Here is a 21,424-nt window from a genome sequence, read left to right as displayed (position 1 = left end):
TCATAGACATCAGTCTTCCGTCTGCATGTAGAGGAAACGTTTCTTTTTTCTTCTAGAGGAGTTACTATTGACGGCAATCGGAAGCATTCATTCTTCATGCATATATGACACGCTTTTTTGTGTTTCGCGCAGGGATGTTCTTTCACATGACCACAGCAACTGCAAAATAAAATAAGCCATCGTATGCATAATCATACCCGAGCACGACCGTTCTCGTCCTGGAGCGTGATCTGCCGTTCTTAGAAGGCAAATGCCGAGTTGTTAGTTTTGACAGTGTACGTAATTTCAATGAACCCTATTGAGCGCTACAGGTGTCAGCACTCACATGCGTTTGGTGCAAATTTAACGTCATATGGGCTAACGAAGCTTACAAGCCTTTTGCGGAAGTAAATTTAGGACACTCTTATAGAACGTAACTCCTAAAACGATACCGGAGCTCTTACTTTTCGTCATAATTACATCATCACGGGAGTCATTTTTCTGCACATCTGGTACAGTTTTAAACACACTCACTTTGGGATACGGGAAGAATAAACCCTACCACTCCCTCTCCTGGACGAATGTCCTCGTCCGACAGCTCTACTTTGGAGCTGAGGGACGAGAGACACAACAAAGTGAGCGCTCCAAGAAAGTCAGAAAGAAAGAAAGGAAAAAGATAAGGAGGTAGTTAAGAATTGTACCACAACGCTATTGGCCATTCAGGCCACTCATTCATTCAAGCTAATTCAGAACCCGTACGCTTGACTATACGACTTAGGGTGGTGATCGCACCGTATACAGAGAAAAATGAAAACAGGTCGAGGTAACTATGTCCTCGGCGGTGTCGGTGCGTACGTTATATAAAATCATCGCCTATGCCTTGTGTCGTACCGGCCGTCCTGCTACGTGATATGCCTTTCTTAGAGGGCACGTTATCGTTATTGATTTATTCCGGACGAATATTGACCCCAATCACTCATGCTGTGTCCAGAAGGCCGAGAAAATTACCTTACCATTTTTGTGTGAGCTAGTCAGTCAGTGATTTATGCAGACCGCCCCCCCCCCCCCTACACCCCTAACAGCGCCTAAAAATCTGGAGGATACCCCCTAAAATTTTGTGTGATTGCACAATATTTTGTCCTTGTAAATGCACCCCCTTGTGCAGCCCCCCCCCCCCCCCGGACGAAATTCGGGGTAAACCACTGTAGTCAGTGCACGTGACGACAGACGGAATGTCGGCACCTGACAATATGGTCAAACACTGTCGCCCTTGGAAGGATTTGAAAAACTAACGGTAAATCCTTTGAGGATAAGTCAAATGATGATTAGTGGGGTGCCCGGATGATGAGGCTTTATTCAAGTTATGTGCGCCTTCTGTTCCGATGATTATACCTCGATCTACTGATGCATGAAGTCAGGGCAAGTTATGACGCGTGTACAATGGAAGAGAGCACGTGTTGTTTTAGACTCATTCAGCAGAACGTTATCTTGACGCAGAGAAGCAAGCAAGCAGGCAACCCGCGAGTAATTCGCGATCAATGCACCTAGAGCTGCTAAACATAGGGATCAGCACAAGCAGTAAATTTAAATAGCACTCTAGCGTACGTAGCTGTGCATATCGTACCGCGATCCGTATGTTCACCAGTCTCCTGATCATGAATTACTAGCAAAGCGAAGGTTCCCATCCTGCGCCCCCCCCCTTTCCCTACAAAGAAGAGATAGCTTTATCGCCTAGTAAATGCATCGGTATATATCGGCCCTTATGATTTCGCAAAGAAGATGTTGTGTAGAGTTCAAAATTATGCGTTGAAGCTCCGTAAAGCTGTGCCACGATAGGCCATAGTCACAGTGTAATTTTGAAGACTATATCGAGTAAACAATCCAGATTGCCTCTTGTTGTCGTTATGGGAATAAAAAAACGTTTTCCGCATAAACAACCTCGTAAGTGCCTAAACAAGCTACATTAAACAAACGAGCCAGTGTAACAAAAACCTCCCGCGGTGGAAAAATTTCAACCACGCTGTCGTAAGGAGTTAACATATACTTGTGAGTCGGCATCAACGCCATTCTCCCTACAACAAGCAACAACACACATAGATCTGTATACTAAAATATATGATCTCACTGGTTTCACTAGAAGATATTGCATTAGCGTCGACATATTCGACTATCTGCACCGTCCAAACGCAGGTATGTACAATTAGGACAATTTCATTCCCTAAAGTACACGCGTGTAATTGGTTATCAAGTCCAAGCTACAGCCTAGAGGCAATCGTCATCGAAAGTCTGCACTCACAAAGTGCAGCACCTTCGAAACAAATAGGAAATGAACCGGTGATGTAGATGAAGAACGGTTCACACCGAGTAGTCAACGTGCCACGATGAACACTGAGCAGTCTGTAGGACATCCCGCGGGAGACACCGGCTGTGTCCTGGTTTGAGAAACCCTCAAGAAGGCGATGGCCTTGGATGATGCACAGGACATCGCATAGGAACGTCCTGCTGAATGGTGGATGTTGATGCGGAATGCAGGCTGTTTGGGTGTCGCGCGCCCAGGTAGCACAGCTGGGGCACGTCGTAGTTCGAGGACGAGGCGACGCTGTTCGCCCCGTGAGCTCTCTGCTAGGAGTCGGTGCCACCGCAGTCGAAATGAACGGGTGACTTCCGCATCTCCAGCATCTGCAAGATGCCGTTCTCCTGCGGGAGGTCCATAGCCGCGGGCACGTACGTGGTACCGGGAATACACTTGGAGCACTGCCGCCGCAGAGCGGGTCGCTGGCGGGACGCTCGGCAGCGGACGGCGAACCGCAGCTCTTCCGCCATCTCGGAGCACAGAGATTGCTGCGTGGAACAGAATACCAAGTTCTGCGTAGAACCGGTTAAAAACGTGGTTATCTGAGCACACTGCTCTCATCCGTCGTATTAGTGGTGATTATGTCCGGCAAGGGACCGAATGGCACCTGCGACTGCGGACCTGTGAGGATCCTTCTCTAATTCGCTGAAGTTGTCGTTATCCAATGTTTGTGTGTGAAGACAACAGCTTCTTCTTCTTTTTTTTTGACAATGGCAGCCTTTTACAAGGGCTGAGGGACGTGCGCTAAGGTTTTTGTGGAAGCTTAATTCAGCACTGTGAATGTTCTATTTGTTGTCTGAAAGTCTTATAATAAGCATATAGCGTCATACTCCTGCACGCGAGTCCTGCAAGGTGACGCATAAGGAAGATACCATTAATGTTGAAACCAAGAAACCATGTATTTGTCGGTGGATGTCACGAAGAAACACGTTGCAACAAAAAAGAAAGTACGACATAACGAAGGAACAGAGAAATGCGCGTTGTTAAACATTTTCCAATTGGAAGGTGCACACTATGATGCAGTACCATTGCGAGTTTTTGCTATATTCAGTCATAATTACCGAAGACCGGAAAACTAGAACCGAAACAACGGCCACTCTATTTGAATGATGATGATCAGGGAGTTTCAGGGAACTAGAAACATGCTGCAGAAACGCATCTACAACATTGAATGTCTTTCTTCTATCATGTGCTTATCATCGAGCGGTGCTGACTCTGCATGACAAAAATAACTCTCTAGCCATCATCACGTACGTTCTCAGCAATGGAGTCACCTTGACAGAAGGCCACGAACAAGCACACAGAGAGTTAAAGATCGCCAAAGCAGAGACAAGTATGTCAGATTATGAGGGTTTCATATTAACGAGGGTTCACTGTATGTGCAGGGGAGCTTACCCTGTCGTTTGTAGCGTGTTTCCTGGAATTGACGCAGAACTCCACGATTGCCGTCATCACTGCGACTGCCAATCCACACAGTAGCACAACAAACACGCCTCCGATGTTGGCCAAGCCCAGGGCATTGGCCTTGCCCTCTTTATTCTTGTCATCCCTGTTGCAGGTGAGACCCGGGCTCTTCCACCACTTGTTGTACAGCATTTGTATCACACCCTTCTCCTGGAGGTCAAGAATGGCCAAAGAAATCTTGTCCCTCCAAGGAGATCCTGTGACCCAAGGTGGATATAATGACTGATTGAATATTAAACCAACAGTCTATCATATGCAGTTTGCTGCACGTTGCCACACAATGGCGCAACACCTCATCCCATGACCAGCGGCATTATATGCTGAGTACCTGCGGAGTATCGCATCCACCAAAAATGTCAAAATATGCAGCAAAATCGTAAAAATATGCACATCAGGGGCCAGGCACGCTGTAATATGAAGCACGTGCTTGTCGCGTCACCACATTCTGTATGGCTTGTGCAGCAAGGATGTCTTGCGTATAAACCTATAGTGCATATTTTGCGAACGAGAAGTGTACTATCGAAAGACGTCCGTGAACCTGAAAGGCAGGTAAGTTCTTATAACGAGTCAACGAAAGTAGTATCCTTCGCGTGTGTAGCTAAGCCGGTGTTATTTCCCAAAACATCTTGCCTTGCTGCTGTTTTTTTTTTTTGAATATCTTCCAATATATGTTGTATTACTTTGTGTTTTGGAGGGAAACTACTTCGGTCGTCGGAATTAACCAGAATCCCGTCCAGTAGGTACCCTAGCTCTGTCCTTGCGAACCGCACGTTTTTGCTGAGCTAAATAAATTAAGGACGCTCTTGCACGCTCTGTCCTGCCCCAGAAAATGCGAGTTCATGTTGAGTAATTGTGCACGTCGTATACAAACGTAAACGTTTCGAATGCACTTCAGTAAGATTTCAAGTATGTACGCCAATTTTCATCGCAGTTACGCAAATGCATGACGCGTGACGTTTGGAGTCTTGCCCTTTCGTTCCTGGAACGTACAGTCAACTGTAAAACTTTCAGGAACAAACTGTCTTGCTGTAAATAATATACGTAGCACTTGTAGTAGCACTTAAGAACTTGTAGCACTTAAGTTGTCGTGTCGCGTTCCACAGAAGTTAGGTGAGGGGGCGACTTACCAATAGGAGTAGCGATTCCGTATCCCTTGGAATCGAGGAGCCCACCAACTTGAGTCAAATTACAGTCTCTCTGCACCATGAAATCCAGCATTGTAGACTCCATGAGGAACGCGTAGTTGCCTTGCAGCACTCGTTGAACGCCATCTTCGTAAGAACCGACAAAAACCGTCGGCCTGTTTTCCATGTACCGCCACATCTTCTGATACGTCTCAATCTTGGAATCCTGCACGTCGAAGACGCGGTTGTAAACATGTACTAGACACCCCCGCTAGTTTAAAAGAGTTGTGAAATGGTAACTTGGCTGAAGGCTTTTACGACGTCTACCGACTAGCTTGGAGTCCATAGACTCCACAGAATTAGTCCATAGTGCATAAAATAGTCCATAGAATACATAGACCATCAAAACTGGTGCACTAGATCAGTAGTCCTCTATAGCCCTTTTTGAGGTGACGCCTTATGTGCTCGCAATCCTGCGTATTGTATGCTGTAATTGTATAACGAAAAAAATAAGTAATTTTCTCATGATTGCTTTTTTACTTCAAGATGACATATAATAATTCAACAAGAATGGGAAGCACACCCGGCACTGCAGTTGCTAACTTACCGTTTAGAGCGATACACGCTAGAAAGAGCTCATTTATTTTTACCGTGTAGCAGGCAGCTAATGGCTTACCCGGAAGAAGGTCATAGTAGAACCCGAGTCGAGAGTCCCGTAAGCGATTTTGCTCTGCTCGGCGAGGTCTTCGACGCTCTCAATGGGTGTGATCATGCGTTCGACAGTGAGGAATGCCGCTAAATTGGCAGTATACGATGAGATGAGTATTAGCGTGAAGAACCACCAGATGGCGCCCACGATGCGTGTCGACATGGCCTTCGGGTTGAGGTCGCAGCCCTGGTGCATCAGGGTAACGATCGTGAACCAGAAGCTATTGCCTAGGCTGAACTGGTTCTCCATAACGCTGCTGTCCCGCGCACACGGGTGCGGACTTCGCCACTCGTAGGGGCTGAACCGGGCCACGATGAACATCGTGGTCGACACCATGATGTAGGCTGCGAGCACGTACAGCCAAATGTCCACGTCCAGAGGACTCATGAACGAGAAGAGCTTTACTGGCATGCCTGATGGGATCATGAACAGGATACCTATCCCCAGATTCATGAAGGGTTTTGTGAAGTCGATAACAGACTCCCGGGCGTAGTTGATGGTCATGGGCGCCACAGCCAAGTCTGCGTTCTTGTCGATGATCTCCCGAACCATGCCGTTCCACTCGTTCGTCGTCGTATTCTCGACGCCGAATTTCTTGTCGGGCACTAGGTAGAGTTCGTAGTTGAAGCCTAGTAAGTCGGCGATGGTTCGTAAGAGGTCGATGCAGAAACCGTCGAAGCGGTCGTTTCCCGTCAGGTTTTTGTTTTGCTTCATCATCACATACGGTCGAGACTGCGAAACACACAGATATCACCTTGTGAGACACAAAAACCATATGGTTCCGGTTAAGATAGTTGGTTTGAGTAAGATGTGCATAGCTTGTCAACAAACAAGAACTTTATTGAGGTGATGATGATTGAGGTGTTTGATCGCCACGATACTGTACCCTGTTGCCCACGGTAATTTCGTGAAAATCTAATGATAGTGTTTTCTAAAGCCTCTTAGGGAAGACAGACGCCCCACATTGTCCAGAACGGTGGTGCTAAGTGCTCTTAGGGCAGAGTGCTGGTCGTGTGGATTCCCGAGCCTTCGACATCGCGAAATTGCTAGGTCATCCGTCGTCCGACAAGGCGCTGAGGGAACTTGACGATTTTCTACATACAACCGGGCTTATGGACATTCTATGACTCGCTGAATGTGTGCTGTGTGTGCCCCCAACGATTCCGACATTTTACACCCCCTTGGTCGAAACTTTTGAAATACATGCTGAAGTCCATCATCATCTCTGTTCATCTCTGTTCATCATCTCTTTGGTTTCTCATCATCTCATCATTTGTTTGTGCTTTCTGTGCGTAAGCGTACTGGGGTAGCCAGTTCGACTTCGTCGAAAGTCACATCCCCATTTTTTTCTTTATCACATCACCATCACCATCATCACCAGAGTGTTGGTGGGCTGGACATGACCATGGACTGAGTAATTTTGGCATATTGAGAGGGCGAGAGCCTAGCTGATTTAGAGACACTGTGAGTGTGTCCCTGAAATGTTGGTAGTGCGGACAACGGAGAAGGATGTGTCCCAGATTTTCCACGTCCCCACAGTAACGGCATCTTGGAGACTTGGCAATATGAAAACAAGTGGAACCACATGTTTCGTTCAATTTTGTTATTTTCTTTTTCGATTACGGCCGTAGCGTTTAATATCTCTAATGGCGTAATGGCGTTTAATCTGTCTCTTATAGGTGAGCCTCAGGTGCGCGCTAATGGAATGGATGATGAATACTTCAATCTTCTTTACTCAGAATGTCACTATAAGCGGCTTATCTCCGTCTTGCGCCTTCAGAGACTAAATCGCGTATGGCTAATTGCGAAAGAAATTAATTACGAAATGTTTTGCGTAGCTGTGGAGTTGATGTACGTTGATTTGTTAAGATTCCGCTAGCTTTAACTTTTTTTTTTTTGCTTGCCGCTCCAGCAAACGTAAAGAAGTTACGCCATGGCCAAAATTTATTACGTTAATAATCCATGTTAATAATCGGTAAACGCATATCTGTGTAAGGGAATATTTTAAGCGGCAATCTCTGAGGAGCAACGTCTCCTTTTTTCTCTTTTACAGCGTTCGCTCAATCTCCTGAACTGTCCAAGCTCGGCAGTTCTCAGTATCGTCGAACTCAATCTCTTTCCCAGTGCAGGGCAACAGACAAGAAGGTAAGCAGGATGCCCATATGATTCCTTCCTTCCGAGTCATCAAGATTGATTTATTAAAATTGATTATTTAATTAATTAAGAATTTAATTATCTAATTAACACTTGACCTTGCTTCGTACAGTAAGCTCGCAAATATGTTCAGATATGGGTTGCAATCCGGAAACAGAATTTAACATTAGTGTAAGCGCTGTGAATCATGTCACGTCGTGTTCTAAATTTACATCACTTCTTAATTAACGCTCTTCGTACTTCCTCTTATAGCATCCGCATGTTGAACTAGGTGAGGAGAAGCTGAGACAGAATTCATGGGGATCATTCTAGAAGCACCCCCATAACACTTACCTCAGCAATAAATGGTAAGTTTACTAGTCCACCATGCCAACACAAGAAGGAAAAGAAAAAAATAGGGAGGTTCTCCCCATTGAGAAATTTACTGTGGCGACTTTTTTTAGTTACTGAATTTTATTTTACTAATTAAAAATTATCTGATTAATTATTCTAGTTAATTACTTTAATTAATTAGCAATGATAGATAAATCACTCTGACGAATTTAACCCTACACCAAACAGCGACGTCAAAACGTTACGTGCAGTTTGTCAAGTGTCAGCCGCATAACCGATCGGAAAGACGTGAATTCGACGTAAAAAAAAAAAGAGAAGTAAGATGGCGTCGTCCGCACCCATTGTTGCGAGACTCGTGTATTTCTTTCTACCAATGCCCGACCCATAATAAACTCCCTGCGCTTTTGTACGTACCTCAATCGTCGTTACGCGGAGGGTGACATTCGTCGTGCCGAAGTCGTGAAAGGCGTTGTGGTTTGTGATGTTCAGCCCATCGGATGTGGACCACTCTCCAACCTGCAAGATCAATCGCGTGAAAAAAAAAAAAAAAAAGCAACGACAGATGCGTGCAAGCTAGTACACTAAATGCAGAATAATAGTAATGCTACTACAAAAAAAAAATCTGTTTTATTATGCGCAATGATTATTATATGCGACGGAGCAATGTACGCTCATGTCGTGTATTTCGCAGACTACTGATTCAAAATGGAAGCACGGACGCACGAGGCTATAGGGCGGTTGCAGTGAAGCTTGCACAGCGCCATTTCGGGTCCAAACGGCCACGGATCCCAACAGTCAGTAGTTTCATCAGCGGGTTTTGCAAGGCGTGTCAAACGGTATGGTGCCAAGGAAAGCTACAAAACCTGCAGGAAATCAACAGAAAAGGCGGTGCTTCTCGAAAAGCGCGAACAACTCGAGACCGTGTATTTGAAAGTGCCGCGTCGTCTGCTAAACTAAGGAGTGTTGCATGATTTGGGGCGCTGACGTTGCTGCTCACTCGAGCCACCTGGCCCAGAGCAACAGGCCCATACGTGAAAATATGGAAGGCGTAACGTGGACCCCGGTCACGTGACTCGTGACGTAGAGCGGCACAGCTCAAGCAGGTGTAAGCGGAAAAGAAACAAACGAAACAAAAAGGGCACGCAGGGATGTCGCTACGTCACGCCCGTATCCTGTCGGCCGTCCGCAGCTGCTTTCTCTGACTTTTTTTTTTTTTTTTTACAGCGGAAGCTGTTAAGGGGAAGCTTTTGGGAAATGGCTGTGGCTGATTCACAAAACCCTCGGTTTCGGTTTTGGTGATTCAAAACAAGTGAAAATAATCTAAAGCTAATAAAAGCAGTTTTGACATCAAAGCACGTTGTCTCGAAAAATGTCCCGATTTCTCAGCGTTTCCTGTCCCGCTTTTGTCCCGATTTTAGTAATATTTTGTCCCGCCAATCCCAGCTCTACACATCACCGCTCACTTCACAGATCACAAGGCAGTACTCGTCACTCTAAAGTATAGTTGCGCATATATCAGCAATAAAAGCGTCAACATCCGCTACAACAACAGCTACCGCTGAAATTCGCATTGCACAATCGTAACGATCCTGTATTTTTTATTTTGTAAAGTTGATTGCGCAGTTATACTACACCCCAGACCGAAAATATTTTGCATGGCGACTCCTGATGGACAACTGATGGGCAACTGATAGGCTCCTGATGGACAGCTTGACGAATGAGACAGGATTTCGAGCCACGTTAGATGTCACCTCACTGCTCCCTTATACGATAACCTTGCAACAAAGTACGGCAACGCTAAACTTGTCTCGCCTCCCACCATGGCCAACGGCCACAGACAAACGAGTGACCACGGCTATACTGCTCGCTTTTCATCACAAATGCACTGTTTTTTAGGACATCGCGATTTTACAGCGCGCGGACGACGAGCAGCGACACTCCCTGGGCATTGATAAAAACCGGATCTGAATTTCCGATGGAAGTCTTTCGCCGTGTACTAAAATCCATACCTACCTTCTCTAGAGAATTTTGCTTCAGCTTGAGCAAATCAAGTTTCAGGCTCGTTCGATTCCCTTCGTTGAACCGTATATTTCCCGTGAGACCGTAGAAGTCAACCTGCATGGGACAGAATGGCGCAACTTAAAAAGACAGCAGCAAACAGCTCAGGGGACCATATCGCCAAAGTTACGTTCGTGCCATACACAGCGTGGTGACGGGACAAGACTTAAAATTGCTCGTACAAAACACCAACAGCAGCGAGTAGATACACTCTGGTATACACGTAGTTTTCTGTCGCAGAAAACGTCGTAGCGCCTTAAATGAACGACAATGAATTACCATGCTAATGAGGTTAAACAGGCTGGTGCCTTCAGTCCAGGACACTTCGTCATCGCAGGACACGTTGGAGGGCCTTAGAGTGGTGCTTCTCTGCAGATCGTTTAGGCCGTGCGCGAAGGCGTATACTGCATCGAACATCAGTGCCGGTTCAGTCTGAGTGGGGACAGAGGAATCGTACAAATTAGCAGAAATCGAATAGAGTATACTGACAAGATGGCGTATATGCAGGCCACCTGGTGGAGGAACTCCATAATGTAAAAGCCTGAGTCTGGGAACAAAGACGGACACTAGTGTGTTCGTGTCGTCCCTCTGTGTGCCCATAGGCTCAGGCTTTTACATTTAGGAGTCGAATAAAGTACGCGTAATAGAGAGGACTGCGTGGTTGCAAAGATAGGAAGAGTACGAGCAGGCCTCGCGCGCGCGCGCGCGCTTCAGGGCAGCTGCTTTGGACACTCGGAGAGGCAAGGGAGGGGGGTGGGGGGATATATGTTAATTCGCAGGAAAAGAGGAGAGGTCAGTCAGACGCAAGGACTTGCTATTTCACTGAAAAAGAGAAGGAGGAAATGACAAGGAAAAATGAGAAGAAAACGGAAAAAGAAAAGAAGGCATAAAACACAACTGGTGGTTCATCACTGATTCAAACTAATTAATGATGAGAGAATAACACCAAAATGTATCGCTAACAACGACAATAATAGTCAAACAAATCAAACTGTTTCCACATAATATCCTGAAAATTCAACCTCACGAAAGACATCCTTAACTTGGAACACGCACAGCGCTTCGACGAAAAAATTTCGTCACCGTTTTACATCCCCTCCACGCCAAACACGTGTTTGATTAATGAATGGCACTTAGAAATATTATATTTCCTAAAGTTGTTGTTCAGGGGCTCCAATATCTCGTAGCAGTAAAGAAAAATAAATAAATAAAGCGGTATGTTTCCACAAAGCGAAACCAGCGAAACGCTGTATCTGGCTTTATCGGCTCCCTAAACTCCATGATCGATCGCTGCAACTTTCTCTCGCACACGGCGCTGACGCCCACTGATTGCAGCGTCTCCTGGCCGAGGATAAAGGTGCCTATTGCGAGCTGAATAACGCGTCCTACGTGAACACACTACTTATTAAGCTTGTTTGGAATCATATACAACAACCTCGCCAGTACACCCTATATTTTTCAAGAACAAGAAGGACGTAGGACGTCCCAAGTAACTCGATCAATCTTTATAAAAAGACCTTGTACACATTGTATGTGGATACTGTTTTGTGTGTTGGCTGTCGTCTTGGATGAATCGCGGTATTTTGTGTATTGCTCCAAATTGATTATTTAGCTAAGATTAATTATGCGATTGTTATGGGAGTTATAGACTTTAGAGCCCGAGTACCACCCCAACAACAACTTTATTTTGTGATAACGATTTGGGAGTTTCGTCGCCAGGGTCGATACTCTACGCCATTGCTCAGTGGTACCGAAAGACGAAAAAAAAATTGGGGGTCACTTCAGTGCACCTTTAAGGGTAATAGATGGAGGGAGCATGTCATTCGTCCGTTGGCGGGAGTACAACCCCCGAAGTTGTACACTCTTAAAAATGAACTTCACCGCATAGCACGCTGCTAGCCAACCACCATCTCGAATGATAACGTTATCTGCCCTGATTTGTTGAAAACGGGAGGCGTACGCCTTTTCTGTGACAATTATGAACAGCATAAGTGTCACAGAAAAGGCGTACGCCCCCCGTTTTCAACAAATCAGGGCAGATAGCGATATCATTCGAGATGATGGTTGGCTAGGAGCGTGCTATGCGGTGAAGTTCATTTCTTAGAGTGTAGAGCGGCTACACTCTTAAAAATGAACTTCACCACCTAGCACGCTCCTAGCCAACCATCATCCCGAATGACAACGTTCTCGCCCCTGATTTGCTGAAAACGGGAGGGGGAGCCTATTTTGTGCCATTATGCACGGCACAAAATAGGCTCCTCCACCCGTTTTCAACAAATCAGGGGCGAGAACGTTGTCATTCGGGATGATGGTTGGTTAGGAGAGTGCTATGTGGTGAAGTTCATTTTTAAGAGTGTAGCCGCTCTACACTCTAAGAAATGAACTTCACCGCATAGCACGCTCCTAGCCAACCATCATCTCGAATGATATCGCTATCTGCCCTTTCTCCCACCTTCTCTTCCTTTTTTTTTTTTTTTTTTGGCTATAGTCGTGACGATGCCCACTTGAGTGCGGCCAACAACGGCAAGCTACCTCGACACCCCGCCCCCCCCCCCCATTTTTAAGAGTGTACTTGTAACCGACCACCTCGTGTATGTCCTCCCCCCCACTCTTTTTTTTTTTTTCAGGTTCTAAAGAAAACCTGCAACATTTGATATAATTCCAGGTGGCTATACCGTTGCCTGCGCGCCTGGGCTCAAACATTCTCAAGCACGGTCTGAACGAACCACGTCCGCTCCTTGATTGCACTTCTATGGGACCGCCGGTTAGGAGCGAACATATAGTCCACGAGCTCCCGTGGCATAGTGGTTAGGATGATCGCCTTCCACGCCGAGACAGGAGGTGACGTGGGTTCGAATCACGGCACCGGCCGTGCTGTCTGTGACATAAATAACGAGAATGGGCCGAGGGAGACGACAATGATAGGGACGACGCAGACAAGTAAGCCCAGCTTGAATTCGCGAAGCGCTGTCTGAGGTTTTCCCCGAGTTTTCTCGCAGACTTTCCAGATGAATGTCGGCACAGTTCCCCCTGAAGTCGGCCCAGGACGCATATTAACCCCCCTGTCCTTCACTCCTTCCTGCTGTCCTCTCTCCATCTGTCCACGTCTTGACGCCGCTCATAGCCACAGTTGCTTCGCGGCGGTAACACGGAATTAAAAAAAAAACAATAACAACAGAACATAGTCCGTTCAGAGCTCGCGAGACCAACGCAAACGCACACAGGCTTCCTAAATTCTTGGGTGTTTACCCAAGAATTTCATTTTTTTAAACAACACAAAAGTTATAAAAAAAAGCAATTTTGCTGAGGCATTTTACGCAAATTACACTAGTGCTGCACGCCACAACTTCCACGTGTCTGATTTCATTTTTATGTCTTTTTTGTTTCCTAGTTCCCTTTTGTTACCACCTATCATAACAGGTGCGTGCTCTCGTGTGCTGTGCAAATTAATGGATTCTCTATTTCCGCATCTTGCGCACAATCCATAGTACCGTACCCCTCTTGACGTGGTACTATGCTGAACTATGTCAACTACCGCTGTTAAAGATCGGCACTGCAATCGGTACAGGACACATGGCACACGCTTTCGGTCCACAACCCTTTCCTATACCTGGCTCGCCATTTTCCCGTATGTTCTGTGATGCCCCGTAAGCCTTCATAGAGACATGTTTAGAATGCCTTCGTTGTCTGAACATGTGGTGGTTTCAGGATTACAACATGCCTGTAGTACTGTCAGTCCTCTTCAGGTAACCGAGGATGCGGTTGTAGAGTATGTACCACTGCGCCAATCTACAACGTTGCAAGCTCATTGGCCCAGACTGCGTGCGCGCTCCGATTGGTCGACAACGTTTTGAAATCGCATTTTGTACGCGCGCATGTGTGTGCAGCGTCCCGGCGGCCGTTTCAGCATAGTTATAGCTCGCATCGGTCGGCACGGCGTCCGTCCTCTCGTGTTCCGTGTTTCGGTGCTGTCAATCGGCAGAACAGTTTGTGATTCTACGCGTGTTGTGCTGTTCCTGGACACGACTAATATCCCACGTATAGTCTATCAACTACGGCACTGGAATGCATCGTGGGCTGGTGCGGTTGGAGCGTGAAGAACGCGTTCGGGCGCCGTCGGATTTTGAGGCCTGACGACAAAAACAGGATTACAATTACGTGCTACACGAGCGCCTTTTCCGCTCTGCAAACAACGAAAGAAGGTGGTCATCATAAAATCGGCCGGCAAGGCGTCCTCTTGTGTTTCGTGTTTCGGTGATGTCAATCGGCAGAACAGTGTGTAGAAGTGTTCGCTGGTTTATTCATGCGTCGATGTGATTCAACGTGTGTTGTGCTGTTCCTGGACACGACTATTATCCCACGAACAGTCTATCAACTCCGGAACTGGAATGCCTCGTGAGTTGGAGCGGTTGGAGTGTGAAGAACAAGCGCGGGCCCCGTCGGATTTCGAGAGCTGTGTTCGTTTTGCTTCAAGTTCGAACTTAGTTACAGTGCGTCAGCAACGCAGTAGACTTTGTATTCACAGTGCATCTATGTATCAGATCTTTGAATCAGTGCTTTGTGTCAAATAAATATTTCTTTTAGCCAAAAGAAGCTTCAGTTATTTTGAATATCGGGTAACGGCGGTAGGCGTGAAATCCGGTAGAAGTCGATGGTAGCCAGAACCGGTCGAAAGGTCAGCCAAAGTTAAGGCTCCTGATTGGCCGACTGGCATTGCATAATTTCTACAACGTTGCACTCTCATTGGTCATGTGCCCAGTGTTGCGTGAATTATCTCAAACTATGGGCTCTATGGGGAGCTGTTGGAGCCTGTACTGTGTCGTCAGTATGGCACAATTTACGACTTCGGCACAACGTGAAAAGTTTTCGGCGCGAAGGTTTAAGTCATCTTCTGTAAAAGGGAAGAGAGGAAAATCCGCTATAACAACAAAGAAAGGAAAGTTGTTTACCTTCGCTCTAAGGTGGAGAACTTGGAAAAATCCTGTTTCGTTTAGTTATTCATTTCTTTTTTTGCCGACAAAAAATAACGTTCGATAGCCGTCCAGCAAGAATGGTTTCCATGACAACCTCGTTTGCCTATTGAAGATAAGGGGCCAGACAGCACGGAATATAAGATAAATTCAGCAGTCCAAAGGAAGGCTCCCAGCATCAGGAACATTTCTCCTATCCTCTCTTTCTCTCTCTCTCTCTAGAACAACAAAAGATTGGCCGCCTTTAAGATTGTGGCTGCAGGGAGTGACGGAACTAATGCATCGCGAGAAGGAAAGAAGGAAGAGGGGAGGGGGCATGCCCCAACCAGCAGGCACCGAGCTGTCCCACACTGCTTCCGCTTTTGAGAGTCTGCCGTGTACCACATGATACCTTAGGTTTGCTATCGAAAGCAGATGAAATGAGAAGGGAAGTAGAAAGCTGGCCAAATGCTAGAGGGGCTACACGGTATGGGTTAAAGGACCCCAGGTGGTCCAAAGTATCCGCCGTCCTACTTTGCGACATGCAAATATAGTCTGACTCACCCAGGGCTGCCCTCCAATGTATTGCTCCACAGACGAAAGCGGGCTGGGCGAGCGCAATGCATTCTGGACAGGTCCTGGTCACACGTCACAACAAACGTCAACGCACAGGTGACCTTATAAAGGTGGCCATGCCCGTGATCGGCAGCCAAACCGTTTGTAAACAAACTGCTGTTTCTGTGCGCCGTTTTTTGGACATCTTTCCACCACGGTAATTATTTTTATCCGATACACTCGCAGTGAAACGCTCAGTTTTGTACACGAGGCCTCGTACTGTTGACCACTTCCAAAGATGTGATAACAACCCCGGGTAAGACGCACTCAGCGGATGCAATGCGCTTAAACGACTTAAACTAAGGAGAAATGGGTTACCGTGTCGCGGAAGAAGCCCCGTGTAGTTTACGCTGGCAAAATACGTTCATCTCTTGCTTTTATGCCGAAGCAAGCGCTAAAACGACATGTAAACAGAGACACATGACCTTAAAATGACGTTTTCTATGATAAATACTCTTAAAAATGAGTTTCACCACATAGCACGCTCCTAGCCAACCATAATCCCGAATGACAACGTTCTCGCCCCTGATTTGTTGAAAACGGAAGGCGGATCCTATTTTCTACCATTATGCACGTGCATAATAGTACAAATAGGATCCGCCTCCCGTTTTCAACAAATCAGGGGCGAGTCCAGCCCCCTGGTGGCCAGGATGGCGGCGGAGAACCTGATAAGCGACGTCTATCACACACATACTCTGGTGTTCACGGATGGCTCCACCGTTCCGAGAGCGCTACCAGCGCGTACTACATCCCGTCAATGAACATGGCCTGGCAAGGGAAATCATTTCGTTACCCAATCTCATCTACGACGGCCGAACTCCTGGCCTTGTTACACGCAGCTGCTGCGGTTCAAGTCACCGGAATAAGCGTTTTGCTTACGAACTCCAGAAGTGCCCTCAACAACGTGATGAACCCCATGTGTGGTAGCATCCTAGCCCAATGTATAAGGAGGTCGTGTGCCCAGCATAGGGTAACCGGAGGTGAGCTTACGCTCCAATGGATCCCGTCTCATGTCGGCATCAGAGGCAACGAACGAGCGGACCAGCTAGCTTCCTCAGCACACCACAGCTGCAGCCCGTCCTTACCAGTCCCGGCCGACACTGACAGGCACATGGTCGTCAAACAGCTAGTTGAGGTGCGTCATCCTGGCATACAGGACATCATGCAGAATCACAGAACCTCTCTTCCCAAGAAAGGTCTTCCCCGTGGTATGCAGACAATGCTCCATCGATTACGCACGGGATCTGTGTTCACGAACTCGCAACTGTTCAAGATCGGCTCCAGGGAGGACTCCAGTTGTGGACACTGTAATCATCCGGAGACTAACGCGCATATCCTGACAGAATGCCGTGCATACCATACTATGCGGGAAACTCATCTTCCCCAAGCCAGGCCTGGCATACTGACGGACGTCCTCTTCCCCGAAGGTTCTTGTGCGGAACGACTTTCAAAAAGTCGCGGCCTCGTGCGCTTTCTTCAAGAAACGGGCCTAGTGGAAAGACCACTCTAGTGCACCTCTCACCTACACTCTTAAAAATGAACTTCACCGCACAGCACGCTCCTAGCCAACCATTATCTCGAATGATATCGTTATCTGTTCTAATTTATTGAAAACGGGAGGCGTACGCCTTTTTTGTGACAATTATGAGCATAAGTGTCACAAAAAAGGCGTACGCCCCCCGTTTTCAACAAATCAGAGCAGACAACAATATCATTCGAGATTATGGTTGGCTAGGGGCGTGCTATGCGGTGAAAATCATTTTCAAGAGTGTACAGTGTGCCTCTGTCCCCTCAGTACCGCTCGTCCTGCCTATGCATCAGTTTGAAGTCCAACTCCCCTCTCCCACTTGCCTTTTTTTTTTTTTTTTTGCTATAGTCGTGACGATGCCCACTTGAGTGCGGCCAACAACGGCAAGCTACCTCGACCCCCCCCCCCCCCCCATTTTTAAGAGTGCACTCTAAAAACAGAAATTCACCACATAGCACGGTGAAGGCCAGCCATTGTACAGAATGATACCCTTATCACTCCCGATTTGTGGAAAGCGCGGGCCGTACGCCTTTTTTGGAACTGCATAAGTTTTTCAAAAAAGGCGTACGCCTCCGTTTTTTAACCAATCAGGGGGCAGAACGATGCCATTCGGGATGGTGATTGGCTAAGCGCGTGCTATGTGGTGAAGTTATGTTTTTAGAGTGCGTGTGACCAGGACAAGATGGCGGTTTTGCGAAAAGCACACGCTTGAGGGTAGTTACAAAAATGGCGGGTTTATATCACCCCCTGTGGATTCACCTTACGTGTAAATCTGTTCCAATAATTTAATTAATTAATTAATTTACTTCCTGATGCTACAGTTACAGTGTTTAGGGGCGTAGTAGCAGAAGCAATTACATATAGAAGGGCGAACCCAACACAAGCCTCACAATGCCCTCTGCCAATCCCACAGCTGGTGCCTTTTCTTCAACTGCCACTATTCAACGTGAAAGGGATTTCAAGCAGCACCGTTTTTAAAGAGTCGTGGAGATGTCAGGTGGCGTGGAGAAGACGATGTCAACTTCTTTCACTATGTCGTGTTCAGCAGCGCACACGCGGCAAGGTTCCATCCTCTCGGAGCGAATTCTCTTCGTTGCAAACTCAAGACTCTGCCGTCAAAGCAAAGTAAAGATCTTGGCTGTTCAGAAGGTAGGCATGTACGCGTAATGTGAGCCTACCTTCGTAGTGTGTTGTGGAAAGTCAAGGAATGTGTTCATCTCACTGTAAGAGTCCTGGGAGGAAGGAAGCCTTGGAGCGACATCATCAGGTAGCGGAATCACTGTCGTCGTATTTTTGGAAGCATACTAGATTTAGATTTGGAATATTTTTGGATAATTTGAAATAGATTTGGCTTGATGAAACTCCCCATTCATCATCGCATCATAAAGTTGTTGTTGTTGAGTGTTCGGCTTGTTGGTTCATTTTAAACACGATTAGACCGAGCAAAACAACCACGGGACATAACAGTAAAAGGCGCTGCACTGCGCACACAGTCAGAGCTGTGCAGTGTCGTTTCTTTTCTTTTTTTGCTTCATGTCGTTACTCTTCTGTTTACTTCGTTTACATAGGATTTATCTCAGCTCACGCTGCACTCTAAAAACAGAACTTCACCGCTTAGCACGCTATGCGCCAACCATTGCCGCGAATGATATGATTATCGCTTCTGATTCGAAGAGAGAGGGGGGCGTACGCCTTTTTGTTGCAATTTTGATATATGAAAATTGCCACAAAAAAGCGTACGCCCCTCCCCACCCCTCTCACTTCAAATCAGAAGCGATAACCCTATCATTCTTGGCAATGGTTGGAGCACAGCGTGCTATGCGGTGAAGTTCTGTTTTTAGAGTGTGTTCGGAACTACACTGTTAAAACTGAACTTTACCGGATAGCACGCTCCTAGCCAACCATCTCGAATGATATCGTTATCTGCCCTGATTTGTTGAAAATTGGAGGCGTACGCCTTTATTGTGACACTTATGCTGTTCATAATTGTCGCAAAAAAGGCGTACGCCTCCTGTTTTCAACAAATCAGGGCAGATGAGGATATCATTTGAGATGATGGTTGGCTAGCAGCGCGCTATGCGGTGAAATTCATTTTTAAGAGTGTGCCCGGTGATGCCATATGCGACTGCTCAATATCTCATGATGTAAAATCCATCACTGCAAACACCAATCAATATCACTAATATACCAAACACCTGCTCAATATCGCCACAACCCGTCCGTGAGATAAGTAGATGTCTCGTTACACATGAGAAGATTGCTATGAGGACTATGTCAAGCCCTTATTTCTCAACAAAACAAAAACTTCAATCTCTACACACTCAAAAATGAACTTCACCGCATAGCACGCTCTTGGCCAACTATCATGTCGAATGATATCGTTATCTGCCCTGATTTGTTGAAAACGGGAGTTGTACGCCTTTTTTGTGACAATTATGAACAGCATAAGTTCATATATAGTTCATATATATTTATATATAGGTCGAGAGAAGTACAAAAGTCAAACGGCCACGAAGTTTTACAGTTGTGGAAGGAAAAAGACGCGGACAACAGATTTTAGGGAAGTTAGAAACACTAGTTCATTTAATGGGCAGAAATTAAAAGTTGAATGAGAAACGGGGTCGACGTTACGACAGTGGCACTGTCTTCGTCAGGACAAAAGGTTTGTAAGCGGGAAACGCTGATGCCGCCCAAACGTTTCAGTGTTTCACAGACACTGTTACCCATGGACTTCCCTTCAGCTTTGCTTATATTGATGACATCCTGGTTGCGAGCCCCGACCACGCTCAACACGACGAATATCTTAAATTGCTCTTTGCTCGCCTAGTGGATGAGCACAGGATCATAATGAAAGTCCAGGAATGTGAGTTCGGGGTTACATCACTGGAATTCCTCGGACACATCGTCTCAACTGAAGGCAAAGCGAAGCTGGAGGTATCGTGCTGCTGAGAGGAGATCGTACTTCAGTACTTCGACGCCTCATGACTCCCCTGGCTTCCCGCCAATGGACCGCTGACATTCTCCCCCCAGCCACGCTGAGCAGATTTCATCCAGCGCTCGCTTTCCGGATGCCTCGACATACCTCTCGTCAAGATGGCGCATTAGTTCATCGAATGTTCCTCGATGTGTCTTTTACAGCGCAGTGGCATTACCGCTCGAGACGAGTTGACTCGCCCAAATGCTATCACTTCGGTGCTGTAGAAGATCTAGAGCACATTCTTCTCCATTGCACAAACTACGAACCTTCCCGAACCGTACTCTCTGGATCCCTTAACGAGCTGGACCTTCGCTCCCTCTGTATCACAAAATTGCTTGGTCCCTGGCCACATCCAGCACACCAAGGCTCTGCCCTCAAAGGTCTCTTCACCTTTCTGGATACGATAGGACTTCGATCCTTAGTGTGAATGGGCTCATTATTTCATTCCCCGCATCACCACCAGCAATGGGGCAGAGTATCGCCCCTGGCGATGAAATTCCCCATTCATCATCTCGCAATAAAGTTCATGTTGTTGCTGCTGAAGGCATAACCCCCACTCCCCAGACGATTGACGCCATCATCATCTACCCGCAACCGCAAACTCTGCGCCAGGTACGTCGCTTCCTCGGCTTGGTTAATTTTGACGGGGGTTTTGTTCTCCACTGAGCACGTACTTTGCCTACTTTGCGTCTACTTTGACTTCCCTACTTTGCGTCCTCTTAAGGAGCTGTTGTGCAAGCCCAAGGCGCTCTCTTCCACCCTCGCTTGGACTAGTGAAGCATCTGAAACCTTCGCTTCCATCAAGTCGCTCCTAACATCCGCCATGCTTCTCGCGCATCCCAGTCCCTGAGCCCCAACTACGCTTATGGTGGATGCGTCTGGCACTCCTGTTGGCGCCGTCATACATCAGCGGTTTGACGACTCCTGGCGTCCGCTTGCCTTCCTTTCTAAGGCACTTAAACCCGCTGAAACGTGATACAGTACCTTTGGCCAGGAACTGCTAGCGGCGTACCTTGCGGTCAAGCGCTTTCGTTACTTTCTTGAATGTCGTTAGTTTACCATTTGCACAGACCATGAATCGCGTACACATGTGTTCACCTCAGCGAGAACGCGGTACTCTCTCCGGGGGACGCGCCATTTAGCCTACCCAGCTGAGTTTACTACCCGTATTGAGGAGGACG

At 46.8% G+C, this 21,424-nt stretch overlaps 1 protein-coding gene across 6 annotated transcripts in view; it reads right to left on the bottom strand.

Moving 5' to 3' along the window:
- Positions 1-1,186: 1,186 nt before the first annotated feature.
- Positions 1,187-21,424, bottom strand: part of LOC135401064 (glutamate receptor ionotropic, kainate 2-like) — a 259,479-nt gene continuing 239,241 nt past the window's right edge. For all 6 annotated transcript variants that reach the window (XM_064633200.1, XM_064633201.1, XM_064633202.1 and 3 more), the window contains 7 exons: positions 10,454-10,606; positions 10,130-10,231; positions 8,531-8,632; positions 5,597-6,361; positions 4,924-5,146; positions 3,728-3,993; positions 1,187-2,844 (listed from right to left, as the gene is read on the bottom strand). In XM_064633200.1, the coding sequence (XP_064489270.1) occupies positions 2,602-2,844; positions 3,728-3,993; positions 4,924-5,146; positions 5,597-6,361; positions 8,531-8,632; positions 10,130-10,231; positions 10,454-10,606 (1,854 nt within the window). In that variant the 3' untranslated portion in view covers positions 1,187-2,601. The remainder of the gene's footprint in view (positions 2,845-3,727; positions 3,994-4,923; positions 5,147-5,596; positions 6,362-8,530; positions 8,633-10,129; positions 10,232-10,453; positions 10,607-21,424) is intronic.

This window comes from Ornithodoros turicata, chromosome 7 (genome assembly GCF_037126465.1).
Source record: "Ornithodoros turicata isolate Travis chromosome 7, ASM3712646v1, whole genome shotgun sequence".
Taxonomy (NCBI): domain Eukaryota; kingdom Metazoa; phylum Arthropoda; class Arachnida; order Ixodida; family Argasidae; genus Ornithodoros; species Ornithodoros turicata.
Note: the sequence above shows the minus strand (reverse complement) of the source record. Positions and strands in the feature narration are given on the sequence as shown.